The sequence below is a fragment of the Colobus angolensis genome, unplaced genomic scaffold (assembly GCF_000951035.1).
Source record: "Colobus angolensis palliatus isolate OR3802 unplaced genomic scaffold, Cang.pa_1.0 Scaffold206, whole genome shotgun sequence".
Classification (NCBI taxonomy): Eukaryota; Metazoa; Chordata; class Mammalia; order Primates; family Cercopithecidae; genus Colobus; species Colobus angolensis.
In genome coordinates, this window is record NW_012115222.1 from 3,555,491 (window position 1) to 3,580,575 (window position 25,085).

General features: G+C 36.6%; 1 protein-coding gene across 1 annotated transcript in view; it reads left to right on the forward strand.

Moving 5' to 3' along the window:
* ADAMTS19 (ADAM metallopeptidase with thrombospondin type 1 motif, 19) overlaps nt 1–25,085 on the forward strand; it is a 285,046-nt gene that overhangs the window by 219,264 nt on the left and 40,697 nt on the right. The window contains exons 18-21 of the mRNA XM_011942132.1: nt 951–1,108; nt 5,261–5,414; nt 17,567–17,702; nt 23,763–23,967. Of these exons, the coding sequence (XP_011797522.1) occupies nt 951–1,108; nt 5,261–5,414; nt 17,567–17,702; nt 23,763–23,967 (653 nt within the window). The remainder of the gene's footprint in view (nt 1–950; nt 1,109–5,260; nt 5,415–17,566; nt 17,703–23,762; nt 23,968–25,085) is intronic.

Consider the following 25,085-nt stretch of genomic DNA (forward strand, 5'->3'; position numbering starts at 1 on the left):
GCCAGGATGGTCTCGATCTCCTGACCTCGTGATCCACCCATCTCGGCCTCCCAAAGTGCTGGGATTACAGGCTTGAGCCACCGTGCCCGGCCCTATCAAAATGTTTTCATATAATTTTGACATAGCCTTCAATGAATCCTCATGTACATGTCTTTAGGAAAGACAGTAAAGTTGTATGGAAGAGTTTAAAAGTTTAAACACAAAATCATTTGAAGGAAAATATTTTAAAAATTTGATGTAAAATGGTAACCATGACATCTCATTTCTATGTTATTAATCTTATTTAGATTGTACATAGATTAGCTCAAAAAGAAAAAAAAATTATGTAAACAGAATTATTCTGTAAAAATCCTATATAGATGATAGTTTGTGGGTGAGAAATAACATTTATCTTCCATTCTTGTTCATAGCAAATCACAAACACGTTAAAAGGTCCTGGGTCTGTTTTTAAATCCAACATATTATCTTTGAATTGTTTCATAATGCATATAACCCTGCCATTTTAATCTGTTAATTAATGTGCTGCTTAATGATCCTTCTTTAATCACATACTTTTCTGGATGGGCATAGGAGAGACAGAGCATGTATGAGATGGAAAGCCAGTATTCACAATGCTCATAGGATCATTGGATAGACTAAATAGATACACATAACCTGAATATAGTAATGTGTTAAAGAATACATGATTAAGGACCAAAATAAGGAGTATATACATAAAGGGTCCAAGGACATTAGGGAAGGTAAAGATAAATATGGCTATATAGTTACGGACAATTTCAGGACAGGAGAGCTTACGGCATCTGCCATGAGCTGGCTCGAATTTTACATCAGGGAATGTTGATCCATTTGTTTGTAAATAAATGGACTAGTTTCAACAAAATAATTTATAGTGGATATTGATCAATGAAGCTTACATGTTAATATCATTATATTTTTGAATCTCTTTATAGCTCTCCGAGATGCTGGCAAACAGTCTATCAATAGTGACTGGAAGATTGAACACTCTGGAGCCTTCAATTTGGCTGGAACTACTGTTCATTATGTAAGACGAGGCCTCTGGGAGAAGATCTCTGCCAAAGGTCCTACTACAGCACCTTTACATCTACTGGTATGAGGGAATGAATTGATAACGTGGCATAATCAACTTCTCAAGGAAAGGGACATTCCCAGTGCACTTCCTCTAATCTTTTTCAGATTTGAATTGTCACAAAGACATTTAAAATTATTTAAAAAGTGGATTTTTTAGAGGTTTTGTAAAATGTGTTTTAATTCATGATGTCTAAAAACAGCAATTATTACAGGAGGAGCAAGATGTTTTAGGGAATTTACAGATGCAAAGTACAGATGGATGACAGGGAATCCAAAGAACCCCTTTTTCCTAAAAACATACATTTACTAACTGAAGAGGATGTCTATAAAGAAAGTACTATAATATTGCATGCAAATCACAGCGTTTTATATATATATGAATGGCCGTATCTGACTCTACATAAAAACCTTAGATAAAATGTTATTCTACCTGAGAGAAGGAATTTGATAAATATATTTAACAATGCTCCCAATCACCCTGTTATTAGTGGATTTTTGTAAAGAATTTTGAAAATTTGAATGTTTGGGATGACAAGCTTCATTACCATTAGTAAAAAACTGGATATAGGCCAGACGTGGTGGCTCACGCCTATAATCCCAGCACTTTGGGAGTCTGAGGCAGGCAGATCATGAGGTCAGGAGTTTGAGATCAGCCAGATCAACATGCTGAAACCCTGTCTCTACAAAAACAGAAAAAAAAAAAATAGCCGGGTGTGGTGGCACGTGCCTGTAATCCCAGCTACTCAGGAGGCTGAGGCAGGAGAATTGCTTGAACCCGCAAGGCGGAGGTTGTAGTGAGCAGAGATGGAGCCACTGCACTCCAGCCTGGGTGACAGAGGGAGACCCCGTCTCACAAAAACAGAACAAAACAAAACAAAAAACTAGATATAAGTAGTTTAGCATTTGAAGAGAAAGAATCAGGATGATGGAATTCTGTCCAGGCTGGTGGCAAGTTCATGGGCCCCTTTTGACCTTGATTATGGCAGTGTGTGCTAATGCACATGAGCCAAATGACTGACTACACAGCTGGTGTGAGTTCAGACACTTCAACACCTCCTTAAGTCCACACATAAAACAACTCTAAAACACTATCAATTGACTGTTTATTTGGAGCATGATGTGCTGCATTATTTAATATCTCCACACGATTTAAGATGCATTTGTCTTCAATTGGAGACATGTGTTGCTAATCTAAGAGCCACAGGTTCACATCATATATTGGCCCATTTGCTTCTTCTGCTTTAGTGTGCCTGCAGATTACCTGGGATTCTTACTAAAATGCATAGTCTGATTAATTTGATTTGGGGCAGGATCTAAAATCTGTATTTTTCACCACCTTCCATGTGATACTGCTGCTACTGGTCCACAAACCACATTTTAAATTACAAGGTTCTATATAACTGCAATTAATATGCTTTGCCAACAGAAATAAAGGGAGCAAGGTGAGTGGTGTGTGTACTTTCTATTCCAAATCACAATAATAATAATATCTATCATTCTTTGAGGACTAAGAATTAGACACTATCCAAAAGTGCTTTACGTTCATTATGGCATTTAATCCCCAAAATAATCCTGTGTAATATGTATTATTATTACTCTAGCTTACAGATTAAAAAGAATTAAATATGAGAAAAGTTAATCAATGTGCTCAGTGTTGTCCAATAAATTATTTAGCTGTAAAAAACTAGGTATTAATCACTCTTCTCTGCTACCTCACTGACATAGAGGTCCAAAGAACTTGGATCCAAAGCTTAGATCCAAGTTCTTTATACCAAACTGACTTAAATCATAAATGTAAGTATACTTTGAATAATCATTTTGTACATCTCCTCACAGTCCCATTGGATCCTATTATTTAATTTCAGCTGCAAACCCTACTCTCTGCCTTATGCCATCTAGAGAGAGAATATAAAATGAAGAAACAAATGTTGTATGAATAATATGTTTCATTCCATTTGGTCACTTATAATAACAGTATCAACAGCAAACATATGTGTAATGATTGTATTGCATAAAATGCCATCGTGTTGCCTGCCTTTAATAAGGGTAACCTCCCCTGTTTTTATTTTATGGTGTAAGACCAAGGCTTCTTTACTAAGCTTCTAATTCAGAATTTGAAAACACTATATGTGAGACTTTAGTGTTGGGTGGAGGGAGTTTCCTTGCTGCAGAATCCTTAATCTAACTGGTAATTACCAAGGTTTTTCCTGGAAGCATGAAGCATAATTAAAGTCAATGAACTATGTCTAAAAGAAGGCATCTATGTGACCTGGATTTATTCAGTAATCCAAGGGAAACTGCACTTCTAAGGTATTTTTTCTTTAATGACTATTACAGATTGAAGGACTGTACTGAATTTTGAAAGGCAATCCCTTTTGCTGCCATGCTTCAACATGTGCCCCTCAACTGTAACGTGGTCACACTTTCCTTTTTGCAAAGAATACTGCCAAATTCAAATGGTTTAAGAAAAAGCTAATGGTTTTGTAGCCAATGTCTCTGTTTTAAGTGGCATTAGATATTCAAGGACAATCTAAAGTTCTATCAATGAAAAGGTAGTTTATTAGGAAAAATAGACAAATTTTTATGTGATTAAATAAGTTGACAAATAGCTGGTATTTACATGTTCATTCCATCCATTTAAAAACTATGTATTAATAATAGTCTGGGGATAGTCATAAACAAGATATGTCATTTTTTAAAAACTCATTTAAACTCTCTGTCTTTATAAACTCGTTAGGCTGAAAGTCACTTATAATCGGCAACATCAAATGACATATTTAAACCAAAATAAGTACGATGATATACTTAGAACTAGTACACTGTATATGTTACGCATTTGTGAACTGAAAATTACTGTTTTTATAGATGCAGTTATTTATAAAGCTGACACACTAGTCTCCCAATCCACACATCAAAATACATCTTAGGCATTCTGTTGATGTACTGAACAAAACTCTGAGGAAAAGAAGGAAAGAAAATATAAATAAAAATCTTCAGATACTTAAACCTAGGCCCATTTCAATTTTCCTATGGAATGTCAACTCTGCATTACCTATCATTACAACTACCTTGATGCTGGTAAAATATTAAATAAAGTTCCTTAATAATTTATCATAATTTTAAAATTTGGGTACATGTTTTTTAATGTGTCATATTATATTACACAGATTGTTTCCAAAATCCTCAGATCCATAGAAGATGATATTCCATGGGATTGCTTGACATATTTTCTAAAAATGGATGCATAAATACATATATATACTCATTAAATCTTTCATTACAATATGTGTGTATGTGGGGGAGGGGGTGGGTGTATTTATGTACAAGTGGCCACACTATCCAGTTCTGAGCCTTGCACTGGGAACGAGTAGAGAACAAAACAGACACGGTCCCTGAATATAGTGCAGTCCAATGTATAGCCCAATGTTCAGTCATTTTCATGTATTTTTATGGTTTATTGAACTGTTTATGTATATGTACGTAAGTGTACAATTATTAACTTAATAGTAAAAGTTCATGTAACATAAATTTAACTTCAAAGAAAACAATATATACTATGAGTGGAAAATCAGTAACCTTGCTAAAATTAAAGGTTAACTGTAAGCATACATGGAATGAAATTCTTGTCCTCCGGTTTGCTTAGAAATTCTCTGCCTTTATGAAGTTCAGTGATCTCAGAAGTCATCTATCCTCTTCCTCTTTTGACTCAGCGACTTCCTGTCCATCTTTGCTTTGCTCTACATTTGGTATTAGATTTTGGGTCACACCTTGATATTTGATAAGACACATACTCCTGCCTCCACTTTTGCCCACCCCTAACTAAAGTCATCTTATACATGTACTATGCTTTGGGAAACTGTCTAGTCCATCAGATTGAAAGAAAATGATCTAGTATTTCTGACCTCACTCAAATGAACTTTTCTTCAAGATGATTTTAGCATGGAGGTAAGTATGAAGCTCCAGTCTTTTCAAAAGCATGCCTGTATCACCATTTAAGAATAATGTCACGTTTCTAGTATGCATCAAGAGAAGGGTATGTCCACAACGACAACAACAAAAGACATGCACAAACGCAATGAGCATTTTAAGTATCAATATTGTTAATTTTATGCTTTACATTGCACGTGCTCTAGTCTGACCCATCTGCCTTGATCATTTTTATATACTATAGGTGCTCCTGTTTCAGGATCAGAATTATGGTCTTCACTATGAATACACTATCCCATCAGACCCTCTTCCAGAAAACCAGAGCTCTAAAGCACCCGAGCCCCTCTTCATGTGGACACACACAAGCTGGGAAGATTGCGATGCCACTTGTGGAGGAGGTGAAGGATTTTTAAACATGTATCTTTCCAAAACATCAGTTGTTTTCTGATTAAGCACTGATAATTAAGACAGATCCAAAATCCCTAATCTGCAATTCCAAAATCCATAAAGAGTTAGAAACTGAAAGTTTTGTGTGACATGTTTAGTGGCTAAACACCTGAACTACTTTGAATGGAAGAACAGCTATTTAGGATTGTTACATATCTCAATATGACTACTCTTTGCATTACATTACATAAGTATTAATATATTTGTTTACAGGGGCCTCCACAGACACCATTCAGATTGTTAGGTACTACTTATGCACTGTTACTTCTATGAAATCTTAAAAGTTCTAAATTCCAAAGTACACCTGCCCACAAGAATTACAGACCTGAATTGAACATAAGAGTTATTTGACAAGAACAGTCTTGAACTGGCTTCTATGTTGTCTGCATACTTATGTTAACTACACAAGGCTTATGGTATCCAAGACCTCCTGTGGATACCAAAATTTGAGGATGCTCAAGCTCCTGACATAAAATGATGTAGCACAGTCAGTCCTCTCAATCCGCTGGTTCCACATCCACAATTCAGCCAGCCATGGGATGGAAAGTACCTACAGGCAGACTTTCATATCTGAAGGTTTTGATCTGCAGATGGTTGAATCTGTGGATGCAAAGCCTGTTGATACTGAGGGCCAACTGTATACAGAGCACATGAAGAAAGTAATTCTCCAATTCCTTTAGTTTGCTCTTTTTTAAAAGTATACCACTATTTTCAATACATATAAATGCATCCTGAAATTGTGCTCCAAGTTTGTTTTTTAATTTTCAGTCTTATATTAGAGGTTGAGGAGGCAAAAGAACATAGTTAGTTCAGCATCAAATGTGACAGTAAGAAATTACTTAATCCTTAGCCAGGTGTGGTGGTGCACACCTGTAATGCAAGGTACTCAGGAGGCTAAGGCATGAGAATTGCTTGAACCCAGGAGGCGGGGGTTCCAGTGAGCCATGATGACACCACTGCACTGCAGCCTGGGTGACAGAGAGAGGCTCGGTCTCAAAAATAATAATAATAATAATCTTAATCTTATCCCTTTATTGTACCAATAAGATAATCGTGTCCTGCAGGTTAGGTAGATTGTGATTGCTCATAGAACCAGTTAGTAGTAAAGCCAACACGGGATCTCAGGTCATAAGATTTCCAATTTACACTTGTATCCATCTGTATCTGTATCAGCAGTATATTATTTCAGTTCTCATTTCCACTGAACACATTTTCTATGGCCTTGTAGTAACTGATTCCTTTTAATGCTGAAAAAAATATTCAATTATACAAAAGTATGATATATACATATATATTGTGTGCAAAGAAGTGAACCATCTATTTTGTTTTCTGTGCAAATAAACTGTTCACATAAAATGTTGCTGCAGCAGAAGTGGGGAAGGTGCAGTGACTGGATTTGGGGGAGTGGATTTGGGAGAAGAGACAGAAAGCAAACATGCAAGTAAGTAATATGGTATCAAATTGTGATAAGTACTCTGGATAAAAATAAAGCAAGGAGGGAACATAGGAGTTGGGAAGATGAGAAGCAGTAGGTGCAGTTTTAAATATGGTGGTCAGAAAAAATCCTCAATCAGAAGATCCCACTGATTAAAAAACCTGAAGTGGATATGGGTGGGCACCAACTACAAGGGCGGAGCATTATAAGCAAAAGCCCTGAGGCAGGAGAAGAGCTTGCCATACTCAAAGAATAGCAAGAATACTTGTATGTCCTTCCTTTACTCTGAATGATGTAGGATGCTATTGGAAGGTTTAAATAGAAGAGTGACTTATTCTGACTTAATGTTTTTAAAAGTTACTTCTGTTTCTGAATTGATTGTACAGTGAGTAGAGAAAAAGGGTACAAGTAGAGTGATCAGTCAAGAGGTTACTACAATAATCCAGGAAAGAGATGATAGTTGAACCACTGTGGTAGCAATAGAGGAGGGAGGAAATGGTCAGGTTCCATATATATTTTGAAAGTAGAACTAATAGATAATGTTGATAGACTAAATGTGGAGCATGAGAGAAAGAGATATGTCAAGGATGACCGATGGTTTTTGCCAAGCAACCTGCAGGGTTAATTCACCACTGCCTTACATAGAAAAGTCTGGGGAAGACCAGGCACAGTGACTCACGCCTGTAATCTCAGCACTTTGGCAGGCTGAGGCAGGCAGATCACAAGGTCAGGAGATCGAGACCATCCTGGCTAACACGGTAAAACCCCATCTCTACTAAAAATACAAAAAATTAGCAGGGCGTGGTGGCGGGCGCCTGTACTCCCAACTACTCGGGAGGCTGAGGCAGGAGAATGGTGTGAACCTGGGAGGTGGAGCCTGCAGTGAACCGAGATCCTGTCACTGCACTCCAGCCTGGGCTACAGAGCGAGACTCCATTTCAAAGAAAAAAAAAAAAAAAGAAAAAGAAAAAGAAAGTCTATGGAATAGCAGGAAGGAGTTTTATTTGAAATGTCTGTTGGACATCTAAGTGTGATGTCAAGTAAGCAGTTAGGTATATAAGTCTGGCATTCAGAAGAGAATATCAGGCTACAGATAAAGAATATATGGATGATATTTTTAAATGCCAAATGAGAATAGTCACCAAAGACTATATCTATCCTTGGCATTTAAAAATATCATCCATATATTCTTTATCTGTAGCCTAATACTGAGTGAAGAGAGAGAGAAGCTATTAGAGGATTGAAATTTGGGGTATGCCACCATTTAGAGCTTGGATTGATGAGGAGAAACAAGCAAAGCCTATTGAAATGAGTAGCCAACAACATAGCAGGAAAAAAATAAAAAATAAGACATGCAGGAAACAATGCTTTCCTGTATGGCAAGTGAAGAGAGTATCAGAAGAAGGAGGGAATGATCAACTGTATCAAAAGTTGCTAATAAATAAAAAATAATGTAGCCTGACAATGACTGTTATATTATAGTCATTATATTTTATAAAAGAAATATATCTGAAACATGAAAGTCAATGGTGATCCTATAAAAATTAATTTTAATAAAGTGTTTGGCTCAAAAGACTGTGTGGATGGATTCAAAAGAAAATAGCAGAAGAATTGAACAAAGAGACTCTAGGTAACTCAGGAATGTTGCTGAAAAGAGAAAACAAACGTGGCAGTGGTAAGAGGGGATATAAAACAAACGTGGCAGTGGTAAGAGGGGATATGAGTCAAAGGAGTTTGTTGTTGTTTTCAATAGGGCATATTATACAACATTGTTTGCCAATGTGCGTTTTTTAGAATAAAACAAAAGCTAGGGATGCAAAGGAAAGAGCAAAAAAAATACCGAAGTGATAGCCAGATGAGATGGGATGGGATGGGATGGGATGGGATGGGATGGTGAAGTTGGCTTTAGGCAAAAATATGGACAACTCATCACTAGTAACAGGAGAAAAGATAGGTGTTGGGAACTTACAGTTGAAACTATTTTCTCAATAAAGGCTATCTGGTTGAGAGTGAGGGTGGAGAAAGAAGTACTGAAATTTTGAAAAAAGGAAAATGTGAATCAATCACTTAGATAATGAATGAAATGGGTATGCGTATTTTGATTATCTGGAGTAATAGTCTGTTTAAAGTTAATGGTCATGAATTTAGGATGATACCAGTCCTTATGATGGTATGTTACCCTTTAGCTTACAGCATGTGAGTGCACTTGTGAAATGAGTTTGGAAACTGCCAAGTGAGTATGATAAAGTAAGAGAGGAGTAAGTGCTTGACCTGAGGTTGTATGCAAGCAGCTGAAAGTGGTGGATCGTGGAATTTAGGTGCAATAGGAGGAACATAAAGATATGGGGGCAGGAAAGACAGTAAAACGGTGATAGGATTGATGGATTATAGGGTCTTGAGGGGTTAAAGAATTATTAGTCTCAGGGTGCTAAAGGGAAAGACTTGTTAGTCTCATGGTACTAAAAGACTGGAAATATAGAGGATGATATCAGAAAATAGAGCTGAGATTACAGAACAGAAAGGGAGAGGAGTCTGGTAGTTGCCAGCAGGGAGCATGGCAGCCCCACCACGTTTAGATCCAAAGGTACCTGGAAGTGAGCAAAACAATGGTCGCCCCGCTGAGGGCTACAGGGAGAGTAAGAAGCTGTGTCTTTAGGAGGAGAAGGTGCCAAGAATATTCAAGGAGCATAGAGTGGGAAGGAGCAGCCTTTGGCAGAGGGCTCAGAGCTTTGAGGTTCTTATCTGACTCCAGGAGCACCTCTGCCAGAGCAAAGGCAACATCGGGGGCAGAGGAATGGTGAAGTTATAAGGAATTCACTTTGCTCCCCAAGGATATAAGGTTACAACAAAAATATTTCAAATCACTCTCTCAATTTAAGAAAATGTTTTCAGTTAGCCTTGCCACAAGAAATTTTCAGTGGCTGTGCTTCTCCTCCTGGGCCCTATTACTGCCCTATGATTTGAGCTCTTCTGTCCTCCCATCCTCTCCTGCTGATGCTCCCATATGCACCCAAATTCACAAATTCCTGTTCCTCTGCTCCACTCATCCTACACTGATGCCAGGGGCTCATCTTTCTTAAGGGACTGTGCTTCACCTTCTCTACCCAGATAAAAAACAAAGGCACAAAATAGAAGCAAACACGTTCACAACAAAAATATACACAGTTATATTTTTCTCTTTAACATAACTTAGATAAGATTCTTAGTCATATCTGCAACCCTACCAACAAGCCCCTATCTTGTGGTTGGGGGGAAGGCAATGGAGGAGTAGAGTGATGGACAGGCTGATGGTTCCCCGATACTGCTGAAAAGAAGTTGTTAAAATCCATTTACATTTAAAACTCTAGACAGGAAAATTTTTTTATTCTTATTTTTTCCTTCTTCTACCATTTTGATCTAATAAATGCTGCATCAGAAGAAGTTAAACATGTAGAACTTGTCAGTCTTCAATTTGAAAAAGCAAATTGTCTAGGGTCAACATTTTTCCCCAAATTACATTAATTACATCCTAAAATACGTTTTATCAATTGCTAAGCATTAAGGAATAGAGGTTGACTATAAATTCTTTTTGTTTCAGGGTCAGGAAAAATATTAGATATTCTTAAACATAACTTCTTAATTATCGACATGAGAAAATTGAAGGGCTCAGAGGTTAAGTGACTTCCCAAGGTCACATGGCCCATTTGGGTAGAGCCAGGATTAGAATCAGTGACTCAGGGGTTCAAGTCTTCTTTCCTCCTCATCGTACTGCCTTCATGAATGGCTCAGGAGACTTAATGTAGTTTATTTGCACAAAATATAGCATGTCCTCTAGAGATTATTTAGGTTTTCTTTGGATACAAATGGACGTTTTATTATATTCTGTTATGTAAGAATTTAGATATGCTCTTATTTTTATTTCAAATGGCTGATTTTGTAAAATAGTCATTCTAATAATACACAACTCCTATATGATTTGTGCTTGAATAGATTTCCTCTTCCAACTCTACTCCACTGTATTTAGTCAACAGTTTTCAATTATCTCTATGTTAATAGGGTGCATATTCATTTCAATGCCAAAATATTTCTGGGCTTTTGGATATTATTTTCCTTTGCAGTTCATAAATAAAGTGGATGGACAGAATTTCAAGGATCGCATCATTTCTGACTTCATATCATCGATTTTATAGCCAGAAAGAGCTTTCTAATCTTTCAGCATATTCATGAATTAAATGAGAGTAAGTTCAAAGCACAGAATATTGGAAACAGATTCATGCAAAATTTATCTTCAACAGCAAAGAGGAATAATAATAGCAGTATTCTACTTCACAAGAATATATTAAGAGCAAATAAAGTATCACAGTGCAGTATAAAATTTGTGTATAAGATGTGATTTTTCTAATTCTGTTGTAAGATATTAAATTGCCAATACTGTAATAAGTGGGAAAATAAACATTAAAAGGATATGGTTATCTAGCTAATTTTTATCATAATTATATTTTACATCAGCATCTCAAACTAAGTTTTAAAACAGTAACTCAAACTGAACTTATTATACATATGTATTAATTTATTGTTGCCAGTTATTATAAGATATGAAAAGCCTGAGAGATGAAAATTCTCTCTTTTAAAATGAATACTGCCTTAAAATCTCTAATGAAGGCTGACGATCTCAGGTAAATTTTTTCAACAGTTTAACATATGTACGTAAGTTATTACACTTTCTATCACAGTCTTTTGAGTCTAATGATAATTCTAGAAATATTTGAATTGACATGTCATTTTGTATTTTAACATTGGTCATTAAAACTAGTTCTTTTATTTTAAACAGCTTGAAGTGTTTTTGTGAAAGAAATGTTTGCTTTGCATTAGAGTTCTAAATCATCTTAAAATATTTGGAGGAATGGTTTAAATTTATTTTGGCACCTCAGAAGTGTAGATCAGTTTGCTGCAAGGTTCCTTTTGACATTAAAGACCTGTTTTAAGTGATCTTAGTCGTCAGAGGCATTATAAATGTATTATTCCAAAATATCTGAGAATTGTGTGTGGAATCAGCATTAACTGCATAACTTTAAGAAGTGTTTTGATCTAGTGAATAGATTAATGAAATAAAATAGCATGAGGACCCCAAAATTCAGTAACCCCTTTTGAAACACATGAAGAGTTAAACATGCTTTTAGGAAATCCTAAGCAGATCTACTTTGAAGGAAAAAAAGTAAGCCAACATTCTACATTCTTCACACCAGTCCAAGTCTGTCTAGCTTATGATTGTCCTGGGATCCTCTAGACACTGCTTCCCTTGTCCATATTGAGATCTTAAGTAGATATCCAAGCCTTCGGGTCCAAGCGGAGGAAAACATTTCAGTATTCAAATGCCTATACCTTTTAAAACCCTCTAGAATATATTTAACCTAGGAAAGAACATATAAGGGTGTGATTTGTTCTGTTTTTACTTTTTTTTTTTTTTGAGATGGTATTTGGCTCTTATTGCTCAGGCTAGAGTGCAGTGGCACAATCTCAGCTCACTGCAACTTCCACCTTGCGGTTTCAAGTGATTCTCCTGCCTCAGCCTCCCAAGTAGCTGGGATTATAGGCACCTGCCACCATGCCCAGCTAATTTTTTTGTATTTTTAGTAGAGACCAAGTTTCACCATGTTGGTGAGGCTGGTCTCAAACTGCTGACCTCGTGATCCACCCACCTCAGCCTCCCAAAGTGCTGGGATTACAGGTGTGAGCCACCACCCCTGGCCTGTTTTACATTTTAAATGTACTATGCATGTACCAAAATAAACATTATTTGCCAAAGAAAATGCACCAGAATATCTTTTCTATTTTTTCTGTGCATTATTTTATTTCAATATCTAATATAATTAGATATTATTTCATATACTAATAAAAACATCTTATATTGACAGAAACTATTCATAACTTTGATTTTTAATACTTAAGTGATAATCCAGGAACTGGATTTGCCATAAGAGGAACTGGATTCCTGATAATTTATCATTTAGTTTGCAAATGATTTTTCCATCATTTTAGAAAACATAGTATTGAGATGAGCCTCTTAATACAGAAGGCACTGACAGCTTGAATTACATGATTATATTTCACTCATTCATTCCTTTACCAGTATTGACCATGCACCCACTATCGCCAGGTGGTCCAAAGATGAATATATCTTTCATTAAGAGAACTCACAGTCCATCTAGTGGAAGTCAGATAATAATAAAATCACCATACTCAGTGATAAAGGAAGATATAGAAAGTCTTCCAAGGATATGCCTTGGTGCAAAGGCACCCACGTGCCAAGTGGAAGACTTTCTTGGAAGTGAAAATGTTATTACTAGAGTGTAAAATATGAGGATTGGTGGGTGGGAAGTGATTTGATCAGAAAAGTAGGATGAAAGCCAATTCATGAAGGTCCTTGAGTGTTATGCTAACAGTTAAGTTAAATTTAACTTGACAGCTCTGGGATCTCATTAAAATATTTGCATGCATATAAATGGCAAGATCAGATTAGTTATATATTAGGTGTTGTGAACAAAGCAAAGTAAATTATTTTCATTAAAATAAAAAAAATGAACTAGTCATTTTAACACTCAGACAATATCCTAAGGGAATAACATTTTTTAATGTAAAAAAAGGATAAAAAGTAAATGGCATACATGATTTTGAAAGTTGTTTAAGTTAAATAAATGTAGGTGTAAAAAATAATCAGCATTTTACAAAGCTCTAGGAAGCGCTCAGAGAAAATCCTTCGTCCTCATCAAAGTATACTTACTTTTGGTTCTCATTCTTACTGGCCATTGTTAATCCAATAGAAAATTAATATGTAGAAATTTTAAAAGAAAATTATAAAAATTATAAAGAAATTTACAAACACAGACACACACACACAGTCTCTGTCTTATAGAGTTCTATAATTTAATTTAAAATTTGAGAATGTTAAATAATATATAGAAAGTTTCCGTTATTCTTATTGAAACACTGAACCCACAACCAAGAATATGTTTCAGCATTTACAATGGAAGTTCTAGTAATGTGATATACCTCAACAGAATTTAGTTTTATTTTGAAATATCCATTTTATGAGTTAAATACAGAGTATATATTTTATAGTAAAAAGTGTCAGCTTATCTGTGAAACTGGAAAAGGCAGCTCACTTGATATAATGTCTAGTCTTTGTTAAATTTCCAAAGCACAAAGAGTTAATAAATAAAAGTTAACCTTCATTTTCAGATATTGCAATTCAACAGAGATGAATGCATAATGGTTATTTTATATTTATAATTGTATTCAAAACATCCAGACAGATTTCCCCAAGACTAATTTAATGGGAATGACCAAGAGGTGAAGTTAATCACCATAAAGCAAGTAATACTCTGTCAACAGCCTACAGCTCTCATAATTCAGGCAGAAGGTCAGTTATTTCATCACTTTCCGTTTGTCCCCAGGTGCCACAGTATTGGATGCATTGTAGATACTGCTATTGAATACTAGAATGGAAATTTCCTGTGTTGGCCGGGACATTTAAATATACAAAAGAAAAACTCAAACAATAACATTTCCATATGGCTTTAAGATCTTAGTTGTATTTTCATAGGCGTAACGCGTCTGTCACTGAGCAATGAGTTTTTTTCTAATTCTATTGTTTGTGTTCAATGAAATTTTTAAAAAGAGCTAAGCTTCCCCTGGCTGCCAAAAACTTACAATGTAGGAGTCCTTTCTTACAATGTCAATAAAAATGTCTCAATTCATACTCATGCACTTTCACACTTTCGTAGAAAACCACTAACGTGTCCCTAAAATGATGCCGATACCTGTAACCCTTTTGATATGACAATACTTATAGTTAAAAAATTCTTTTTCAGTATCTCAGTACACAAGCAGTGGGCTCATGTAACTAAGGTTGAATATTTTCTAAGGATGGGGAAAAAAGCATTATAATCAGCCTTGGGTTATTTATTCTGTGACTACATATATGTTCAGCAAAAGCTTTCTGGATAATGCCCATCATGTTTTTGTGTTGCAGTAGGCAAAATGTTATCATTTAAATGAATTTAGGCAACTGCATCTATTCTGTAAAAGTGTCAAGTCTTCGAGTTAAATTTTAGAACATTTATATTTCTTAAAAGTAGTATTTACTTTAATCCTGCTTTTGGCTATCACATCATAATAATGTAGAAATAATACCTAAGCTAGTATTATACAAAATCTGCATAATATCTATTTGATATGTACTTCAGGTCCTAAAAGAGCCCTTGAAGCATAGGAAGCTAAGAGGAAGCTGACCAAAAATCAAAAATCTGTCCCAAAATTTTACATTTAGGTAAATCTTACCTCGTGAGGCCTGTTTTCTCCATGTGAAAAAAAAAAAAAAAAAAGAGCATAATGTCATTTCTGCTTCTCCAGCAGTTTATCTGAAAATTATTTGAAGTTGTTGGGTTTTGAGCACTACTGTGATTAAGTCTTAATCTACACCTCATCCTTCTTGACCTACCAAGGAATAGCATGGACAGCTTCTAAGTGTCTGCCAGGGACATGAAAGACTGCCTTTCCTCTACAAGTTAGCATCAGGTCACCTTGTTGCATGAGCTGCAAAGGTTCGCTCAGGAGGACCTCGGAGGGTGTAGCTCCCATATTCAGGCAATTTGTGCATAACGTCTTCAGCCAAGGGCACTGCAATCCAGTCCATGTTCCATTTGCCAAGCCATGCAGCCTGCTGTGGGGCCACCTCTATGTGGAGGATGAGTACTGTTTTCTAATTCATCTGCCTATAGGCCATGATTTTTTTCCTAATCCACTTTTTAACCTGTGGTTGGATGTCATCTCAAGGCCCTCCTCATTGTTGGCCCACCAGTGTACACTTCTGGAATGCCACAGGGTACTAGTAGGAGGCATACCTCGTTCCACTCAAAGGAAAAGGTCTGTTACCTGCCTGACACTCTTGTCTATATTGAGCCCCGATAGAACTAAAGGTCCAAATGGTTTTAATAACATGACATGCAATAACCACAGAATATTATTTAATGTACACATATATACAAATGCAGTTGTGTTTTTATACTACAAATTGTGGTAGGACTATGCTCAGAGCTGTTAAGAGGAAATCAAGGAAAGACTCTGAACCTAAAGCTATTATTTTGCTTTTTACTTGGCCACCCAGTTGTCTCTTACCATCTCCCATTCAAACTAAAGTAAAAGGTATTCCAAAATTATTCAAAGTGCCTCTCTGTCTACATCCCTTCCTTCCTCATTCTTGATGCCAGATGCTCTCTCTGTTAATTGAGGGCAGAATGACCTCCCTGCCACCAGCCCAGCTTTTCTTGTTTGTTATTACTAGCATGAATGCTCTAAGCTTCCTAATTATCATGCATGTCAGTCATAGAACCTTAACTAATGGGCCTTTCAGTAGTGAACCAGCAGCAGACTTACGATGTCTTCTTACTTCTTCATGATCCATCTGGCTTCAAAATTTTGGGCTGCTTTAACTATCTTATAGTGTCAAACAATGGATTAAATAAGATTATTACATCTTATACAGATGTGTATCATTTTCTACTCACAAGAAATTTACATATAAGACTTTTTCAAAGAGAAACAGAAATTAGCACATACTTACTAGACATTTTAATTGTAAGATGAATAATATAACTCCTGTAAAGGAAGTGTGCTTACAGGGCTGTGTAAGCAAAATGAATACAGCATAGAAATTGTCATTTTTACATCCTATAATCAAACTTTATCATACTAGAGAAAATAGAAAAGTCAGTTTTCTGAAATCCCGTAAAAGATGGTAAGAGTCCCATGTCTTTTCTTACAGATGATGACAATCATTTGAGTAAAGATTTCTAGAATTCTTGGGGTCTTTATTAGAGGTGATAAGAATAAGGGTCTGAGTTATACTCACAATAAATGTGTTTTCCATACCTTATTATAAAGCACTAATGATGTACAAACCAAATGGCAAAAATGTGCACACATGTTTATGTGCTTTCAGGAAGGCGTATTAGGGAGATTTAACTTTATGGAAATATAGCTTTCCATCACTTCATGCTAAAAGATGGCCACAATCCTTTACAATATCTTCAGTTTGTATCTTGCTAATTTATGTTGTCATGATCACTTTGTATATAAAACTTGCCATTTAATTTCTAACAAGGAAAATTTATTACTCATCCCTTTTAAGCCTAGAGGTACGTTTTGTTATGTAAATTATAAATAATATCTTCACTGTTCTAAAATTTGTTTAAAATATCTTTGAAAAGTATAGTAACATGTAACAAACCTGCAGGTATACCCTCTGAATCTAAAATAAAAGTTGATAGAAGAAATAAGACCTGGTGTTCAATAAATCAATGGAGTGACTATAGTTAACATTAATAAATTGCACACTTCAAAATAACTAGAAGAGAATAATTCAAATGTTCCTAGCATAAAGAAAAGATAAATATTTAAATGATGGATTCCAACTTACCCTGCTTTTATATGAATGTATCAAATTATCACATATACCCTGAAAATATGTACATCTAATATGAATCAATTAAAAAATTTTACTAAAATAAACATTGAATTTATAAAAAAGTTTTTTAAATAAAAAATAAGCACAATAAGCCTATGAACACCTCCTAAATCCATTACATGAAGGCCTATAATAATAATTGTTTGTTTGTTTGTTCTTTTCAGGAGAAAGGAAGACAATGGTGTCCTGCACAAAAATCATGAGCAAAAATATCAGCATTGTGGACAACAAGAAATGCAAACACTTAACCAAGCCAGAGCCACAGATTCGAAAGTGCAATGAGCAACCATGTCAAACAAGGTAACCCTACTCCAGCCACCCTTAAAGCATTATTTGTCCATTAAATTGCTGTCCTTTAAAACATGCTCAGAATATCATTGAAATCACATTTTCTTAAAAACATTGCCAAAGGATATGTACCAAAATGTAAGGTATTAAATAAGCAAGATCTAAGAAAGCAAGGCCAAGAATTTTCCACTTAAGGAAGGGGTATTGGGAGGGACGGTTGCTGAGGAGTAATTAAAACCACTTTTTATTTAAAATCATTTCATAAGCTCTAGGTCTCCTCTTCAAAAACCTCGTTATTTGAACATAGCTGTTTGCTCCTGAATTCTCCAAAATGGTGTGTTAGAATTTGCCAACAGTAACATAAACCAAACTAGGACTGCCACGACCCAGACCCCAGCAGAATAGGGCTAGTGTAGTGTTTCCGATTCCTCTGGCTAATTTCTCACTTCCTAGCCAGAGTTCCCAAAGCAAACTGGCCAGTCTCCGATCTCTCATCACCAACATTCTGCCCCGGGTCCCAGTTACTGTACCACGGATGCTTTGGTTTCCTCTGACACTCCCCAATGAGTATTAGGTAACAAAGCAGACAAGAAATTCACAAGTAGAGGACAAAACAGCAATGCTGAGCAGCTGTAACTGGAATAGGAAGAAAGAAGTCCATGCTTTAGTTACTGGAAGTTGGGACAAAGACAGATGAGTGGAACCTGAGTGTAATTTTGGACCAGCCTAGCAACGAGGCTACTTGGCATGGCTGCCAACACAGGGCTCCAATCTACCTGCTTTCACATAAAAATTAAGGCTTAGCTCGATTGGGACTCAGCCCTGGTGTCCAAACTCCTGAAAACTTTTAGGAATGGGATGACAGAAAGAGTGAGGCTGGACTGATTCCTCGGAATATTGGGACAGGAATATTTACTTTGTCCTGACACTCAGGAATTTGTTGAAGCCCAGTGAGTGAGGACATAGTTGTAAGTTCTTAGGTAGTCAGAGCATTGATCTTCCCCTCACAAGAGCTTCTGTAATGCCTTCATGGTGAATTTACACATCCTACAATTCAGATAGGCAGATAATTTGTCATTTTATAGCAGTTTATAACTCATATAACTGTCTTCATGGCCATCTACCACAAAGAGTAGGTATGGGGGAGGTAAGAGGGAGAGGAACAAAGTTGCTAATTAACCATATTTGAGCTTTTCTTTCTTAATCTCTTTGGGGATTAGTGTCATGCAGACCAATCTTAGTCCTGATTTCCCTATTCACACCCCCCATGGAAACTCAATTACTAAAACCCTCTAAATCTAGCCATGCTATGTTAATGAAAGCTTAAAAGAATTTGGGATCACCTGAGGTTGGAAGTTTGAGACCAGCCTGACCAACTTGGAGAAACACCCTCTCTACTAAAAATACAAAATTAGCCAGGCATGGTGGTGCATGCCTGTAATCCTAGCTACTCGGGAGGCTGAGGCAGGAAAATCACTCGAACCCGGGAGGTGGAGGTTGTGGTGAGCAGAGATCGTGCCATTGCACTCCAGCCTGAGCAACAAGAGCAAAACTACATCTAAAAAAAAAAAAATTTTGGAAAATACTTCATCTACAAAGTTTGAATTTCAAGGTTTGCTTTCTGTAGATTCGATATATTTTAGATACTGTAAACCAAAATGTATCTAACACAGGTCTCCTATCAATTTAGAAGCTTATGTTGCCAAAGTTGTGGATCATGACCCATGACATGGTCTCACATGGACCTGAGAACATTTGCTGAAGGTGACTGGGTTACAGCTTGGTTTTATGTGTTTTAGGAAGATGTAAGATATTAATCAATACATGTGAGGCATAACTTGGTTTGGTCTAACTCGAAGCTGTTGGGGGAGGGGTGACTTACAGGTCAAAGGTGGATTCAAACATTTTCTGATTGGCAATTGGTTGAGGGTTAAATTATTATCTGAAGACCTGGAATCAACAGAAAGGAGTGTCTGGGTTAAGATAAGGGGTTGTAGAGACCAAGGTTCATATTATGTAGATGAAGTCTCATAGGTGGCCAACCTCCAGGGGCAATAGATGGCAGTATTTCCTCTTCAGACCCTTAAAATGTGCTAGACTCTCAGCCAATCTCTAAAGTATCAGCAAAAGGCCTGGAAAGGGAAGGGGATTCTCTACAGAATGTCAGTTTCCCCAACAAGAGAGAGTTTTGCAGGGCCATTTCAAAGTATGTCAAATTTTGGGGTAAAATAGTTTGATTTCTTTGAGGACCCTGCTATCTGTCATGTGATATTACAGTAGAGTCAAGTTGGAATTTAGTATCTTTTGCTACAAAGAGTCTATTCGGTTAGTCTTAGGATCTCCGTTTTAATGTTAATGCTGGTCAGTTGTGTGCCTGAGCGCCAAAGGAAGGAGAGTAATAATGAGGCATGTCTAACCACCCTCCTTTCATATAATGGTCTGAACTAGTTTTTCAAATGTAGTTGTGTCCCCTTAGCTAAGAGAGGAGGGTCCATTCAGTCAGCTGGGGGGCTTAGAATTCTATTTTTGGTTTATAGTAGTAGAAGTTGATTATCATCTTTTCCTGTCTTTTGCATTCCTGCTCTAACAATCCTGCCCCAGGCAAATATCTGCTTTAAAAGAACAGGAAGAATGATATATAGAAGGATGTGCATAAGAGAAAAGTACATGAACATACCTTCAGTAATGTCACGTTCTTTGCACCTTCCTGGGTGCAGGCTTTACAGCCTAACTGCATAAGTGTGTGAACTAGTAAAGCTTTTTCATGATACAGAGTAGTAATCAGGTACAGTGACCTAGGGAATTATCCTTGCCTACCTTCAGGTCCTTGGATCATTTCCATTTAGTGCTGGACAGATACATAAAGTAACATTTTTGGCCTTGGCCCTGTCAGCTAAAGAACCAGGATCCTTACTGTCACTGCTGTTCCTCAGAATTCTCTATCCCCTTTAATAGATATTAAGATGCTAAATTATCTTGTGTTAAATAATATTAAAATACTTCAAAACATAATTTGTTCCATATTGCCATATAGTTGTTCCAATTTGGTGAAAGAGCCATGGCTTTTTCTGATACATCAGGAATCTTGAATGAACTGATTTGAGGACTAGAGCGTGTTTGTTGTTTCCCAAGTTGGTCTGTGAAGGAGCAGAGTGTACAATACAACACACTATTTATTTTTCATTCCCTGACCTCAACTATCTTGGAGAAAAATGTCTCAATAATGACTTGGTAAAATGAATAGTTTTAAAAGGTCAGTACATTTCTGAGTGAGAAATTTTTGCAGCTGGAGACTGGAAGTCTTTTTGTTAGAGATTATTATCTCCCTTCCCTTGGAAAAGGAGGCAATTTATTTTGAACCACGAAGCTGTGATGTTAGTGAGGTTAAGCAAAATATTGGAAAGAAAGAAATGAACATGGGCAATTACTAAGGGTCACCACAGGAAAACTTTCCAAGACTTACTGGAAGAGTACATCCTTTATTCCTCCTGTCTTTCCCCTTTCTCCAACTTAGCAAAAATTTCTAATTTCCATTAACATTTATTGTAAAAGTCACTAAATGGCCTGATGGCATTCTATGGGCCAAATATAAAATAGATGAATTCACTAGTAAATACCTTTGTAAGTAGAAGGTCTCTTAGAGATAAGGAAATGGGATCCTTCCAAATTAGGTAAGTTCTAAACCACGAAAATGTTTTCTTTCAATAGAATACATTTTATATTTTAGTTCTTATTTTTCAGTGGTTTTCATAAGGAATAGCAAAAGTAACTTTTTATGATTATATTGAGGATCTCAAATTTTTATTTTACTTAAAAATATGAGATTCCATGAAATTGCAAATAATTCTCTTTTCAGTACAGAAGAACCCAGTAGTGTCTACTGAGTTCCATAGTTGGAAAAGATGTGTATGGACTTAGATTGGGATTATTTTCTGGATATTCTCTTGCAGAAATATGAAGCAGAAACTAGACTAAATTTGGAAAATATGCACTTTAGGAGAAATCCACCAGGGAACTCCAAACAAAAATGGCAGGTCTGCAACATGCTGGATAGACCAGGAAAAAATAACCTTGTAAAGCCTTCTATTTCCTTTCTCAGAAATAGAAACATAAAATCATTTACAATTAAACTAACTTAAAGATGAGATTTACTAGGCTGTAAGAGGATGTGACTCCTCAAAATGTGGATCATTGCTAGGAATACTTGGTTTTGGTAAATCTGGAATAATTAAGGTTACTTCTGTAAAACAGAGAGAAACATAAATTCCATTTCAAGGAATGTTTATGGCTGGGCACAATGGCTCATGCCTGTAATCCCACCTCTTTAGGAGGCCAGAGCGGATGAATCACTTGAGGTCAGGAGTTCAAGACCAGCCTGGCCAACATGGTGAAACCCCTTCTCTAAAAATACACAAATTAGCCGGACATGGTGGCAAATGCCCATAGGCCCAGCTACTTAGGAGGCTGAGGCAGGAGAATGGCTTGAACCCAGGAGGCGAAGGTTGCAGTGAGCCAAGATCATGCAATTGCACTCCAGCCTGGGTGACGAGTGAGACTTCATCTCAAAAAAAATAAGATAAAATAAAATAAAAAATAAAATTTTTATGGAAAGCTATTATGTAAAAGTGTTACGGATGCTAACAAAAACAAAACATTGATATATACCTTTGAGGAACTTATATATTACAAAGAAAAGAAGGCCAAATTCATTAGGTAGCCTTTGAGCCCCTCTGCTTCCCTAGGGAATATGTAATAAGTCATGTGAGTGCTACAAGCCAGGTGATAGAGAGCAAAGAAAAGGTCAGTCCCCATTGGTTGAATGGAGAAGCCCTTCTAGGAGGAATGGGCGTGGGGCTGGCTGTCAAGGATCCAGGCACAGGGTGTCATGAGGTGAAAATAGAAAGTGTTTGGTAAGCAAGATGAGCATATGGTTTATTTTCCGAACAAGTGGGAGATGAAGCTAGAAAAATATATGAGTAAGTATGAATCATTTTAAATGGAGCATTTTAAATATGCTCCAGTGTCTATGATCATATCAAAGCTAGACATTGGCTAGCCTAAAGAAGCATATGTAGCTCCATGTGGGAGGATATAGGTCACAGAAATCTAGCTGCTGCTAAAGTGTCATACCCTGGTGATTGCTTTGTCCAGGGAAGAGGCCAATCACAGGCTTCTGTTACTTTGCTAATACCCCCACATCTCTCACTGTTAAGTAGTCTACAGCCTCATTTGAATTGTTGGTGCCACAACTTTGTAACCTTTGGTAAGTTATTAAGCCTCTGTGTGCCTGAGTTTCCCTTTCTGTAAATTTGGCCAGGATAGTTGTGATACCCAATACATAGGGCTATTGTAAAGATATAAATTACAAAGAATAAGAATAACTCCTGGATATTAGCAATTTTATACTTACAAAGTCCCACAGTATAGTGATATGGTAAGCAGTGAAAGACAGTTTATAATATGACACGGACAGAGTCTGATGGACACTGAGATTCTAATAAGAACAAGTTCCTGAGACAAGAAATACAGAGCATTCAAAGCAAGAGGAAGCCTGGGCATCTTGGAGAAAACTATTGTGCTTGGTTATAAAAAAAAAAAAAAGGTATAATGTCACCGTCTATCATTCTGCTAACTCTAGACATGTCAAAATATATGGTAGTGATATGGTTTGACTGTGTCTCCACCCAAATCTCATCTTGAATTGTAGCTTCCGTGATTCCCACATCATGGGAGGGAGCCGGTAGGAGGTAACTGAATCATGGGGATGGGTCTTTCCCATGCTGTTCTCATGATAGTGAGTAAGTCTCAAGAGATCTGATGGCTTTTATAAAGGGGCGTTCCCCTGCACACGCCCTCTCTTGCCTCCTGCCATATAAGATGTGTTTTGCTCCTCCCTGCCTTCCACCATGATTGTGAGGCCTCCCCAGCCACATGGAACTGTGTCAACTGGACCTCTTTCCTTTGTAAATTGCCCAGTCTTGGGTATGTCTTTATTAGCAGCGTGAGAACAGACTGATACAAATACATAGGTATCTTTTAACTTGTTTCCAGTGACTCTTGCTTTACTTTCAGGTGGATGATGACAGAATGGACCCCCTGTTCACGCACTTGTGGAAAAGGGATGCAGAGCAGACAAGTGGCCTGTACCCAACAACTGAGCAATGGAACTCTGATTAGAGCCCGAGAGAGGGACTGCATTGGGCCCAAGCCCGCCTCTGCCCAGCGCTGTGAGGGCCAGGACTGCATGACCGTGTGGGAGGCGGGAGTGTGGTCTGAGGTGCATACATGCCCCATTTCTATTCCCGTTCCTATTCTGACTCTTAGCTTGTACAAGATCAGGTTGGATCGTGTTCAGAATCTGCATGGAAGTTGATGATTTTCTATACTCTTTATTAATTTTGTTAATGATTAAAGTAATACATTCAAATAATTTTGAAATAGAAAAATACAAAGATATTTACTTTCTGTTCTATAAATATTGCAACATAATCAAGGGCATATTTTATATACATTTTAAATTTTGCATTTTTACTTATATAGTAGGACTACACTCTTGAGGTGGCACATATTAAAAGACACACTTAACTCATTGTATATCGCTGAACATTTAAAATGGAAAGAAAGAAAATTAACATTTAATTATTATATGTGAACAAGGAGTGCATTTTTACTTAATGTTTAGTATATTGTTTATATTTAATCACCTGTGCAGGAAACTTAAGCTTCATCATTTTATAAGTAAGAGCAATATAGCTCAGAGAAAGTAAACAGTTTACCCTAAGTCCTACCTAAGTGGTAGAGCTGGGATTTGAACCCAAGGTTGTTTAACTCATTGCACCCTCCCAACCCCTACAGGTTTGTAGTATATAACATACAGTTGTGTTCCATGCCAAACCATAGTGATTTATTTTCTGTTATCATGATGCATATCTTTGTATAATAATAAATGGCACTCACGACTTACACTTAGTAGGTGCTCTGAAGCACTTTAGATGAGGGTCAGGCTGCATTTACTCATATAAACATACTTACACACTCATATTCACACATGTACCAACACAGCTACACACACAAAAAGGAAAATCATCCATCTATGTAATTTCAAAATATTAGATAGGATACAAAAATGACAATTAAAAAATACTGTATTGAAGTAGCTACTCTTTGAAAATGAGGATAACATAGCTTAGATAATACAGTTTCTAAATATCTTTCAATAACCCAACCCCCTCCAAAAAGCACATTCACAAAAATCCTGGCTTTCTCTTTTCTTACTATTCTAGGTTATACTGTTTAATGGATTCTTTTTCATTTATAATGTATACTTTTGAAAATGAATGCCATATCACATCTTACATTGAAATGAATCAGTTCAATCTGGAGAGAAGAATCACA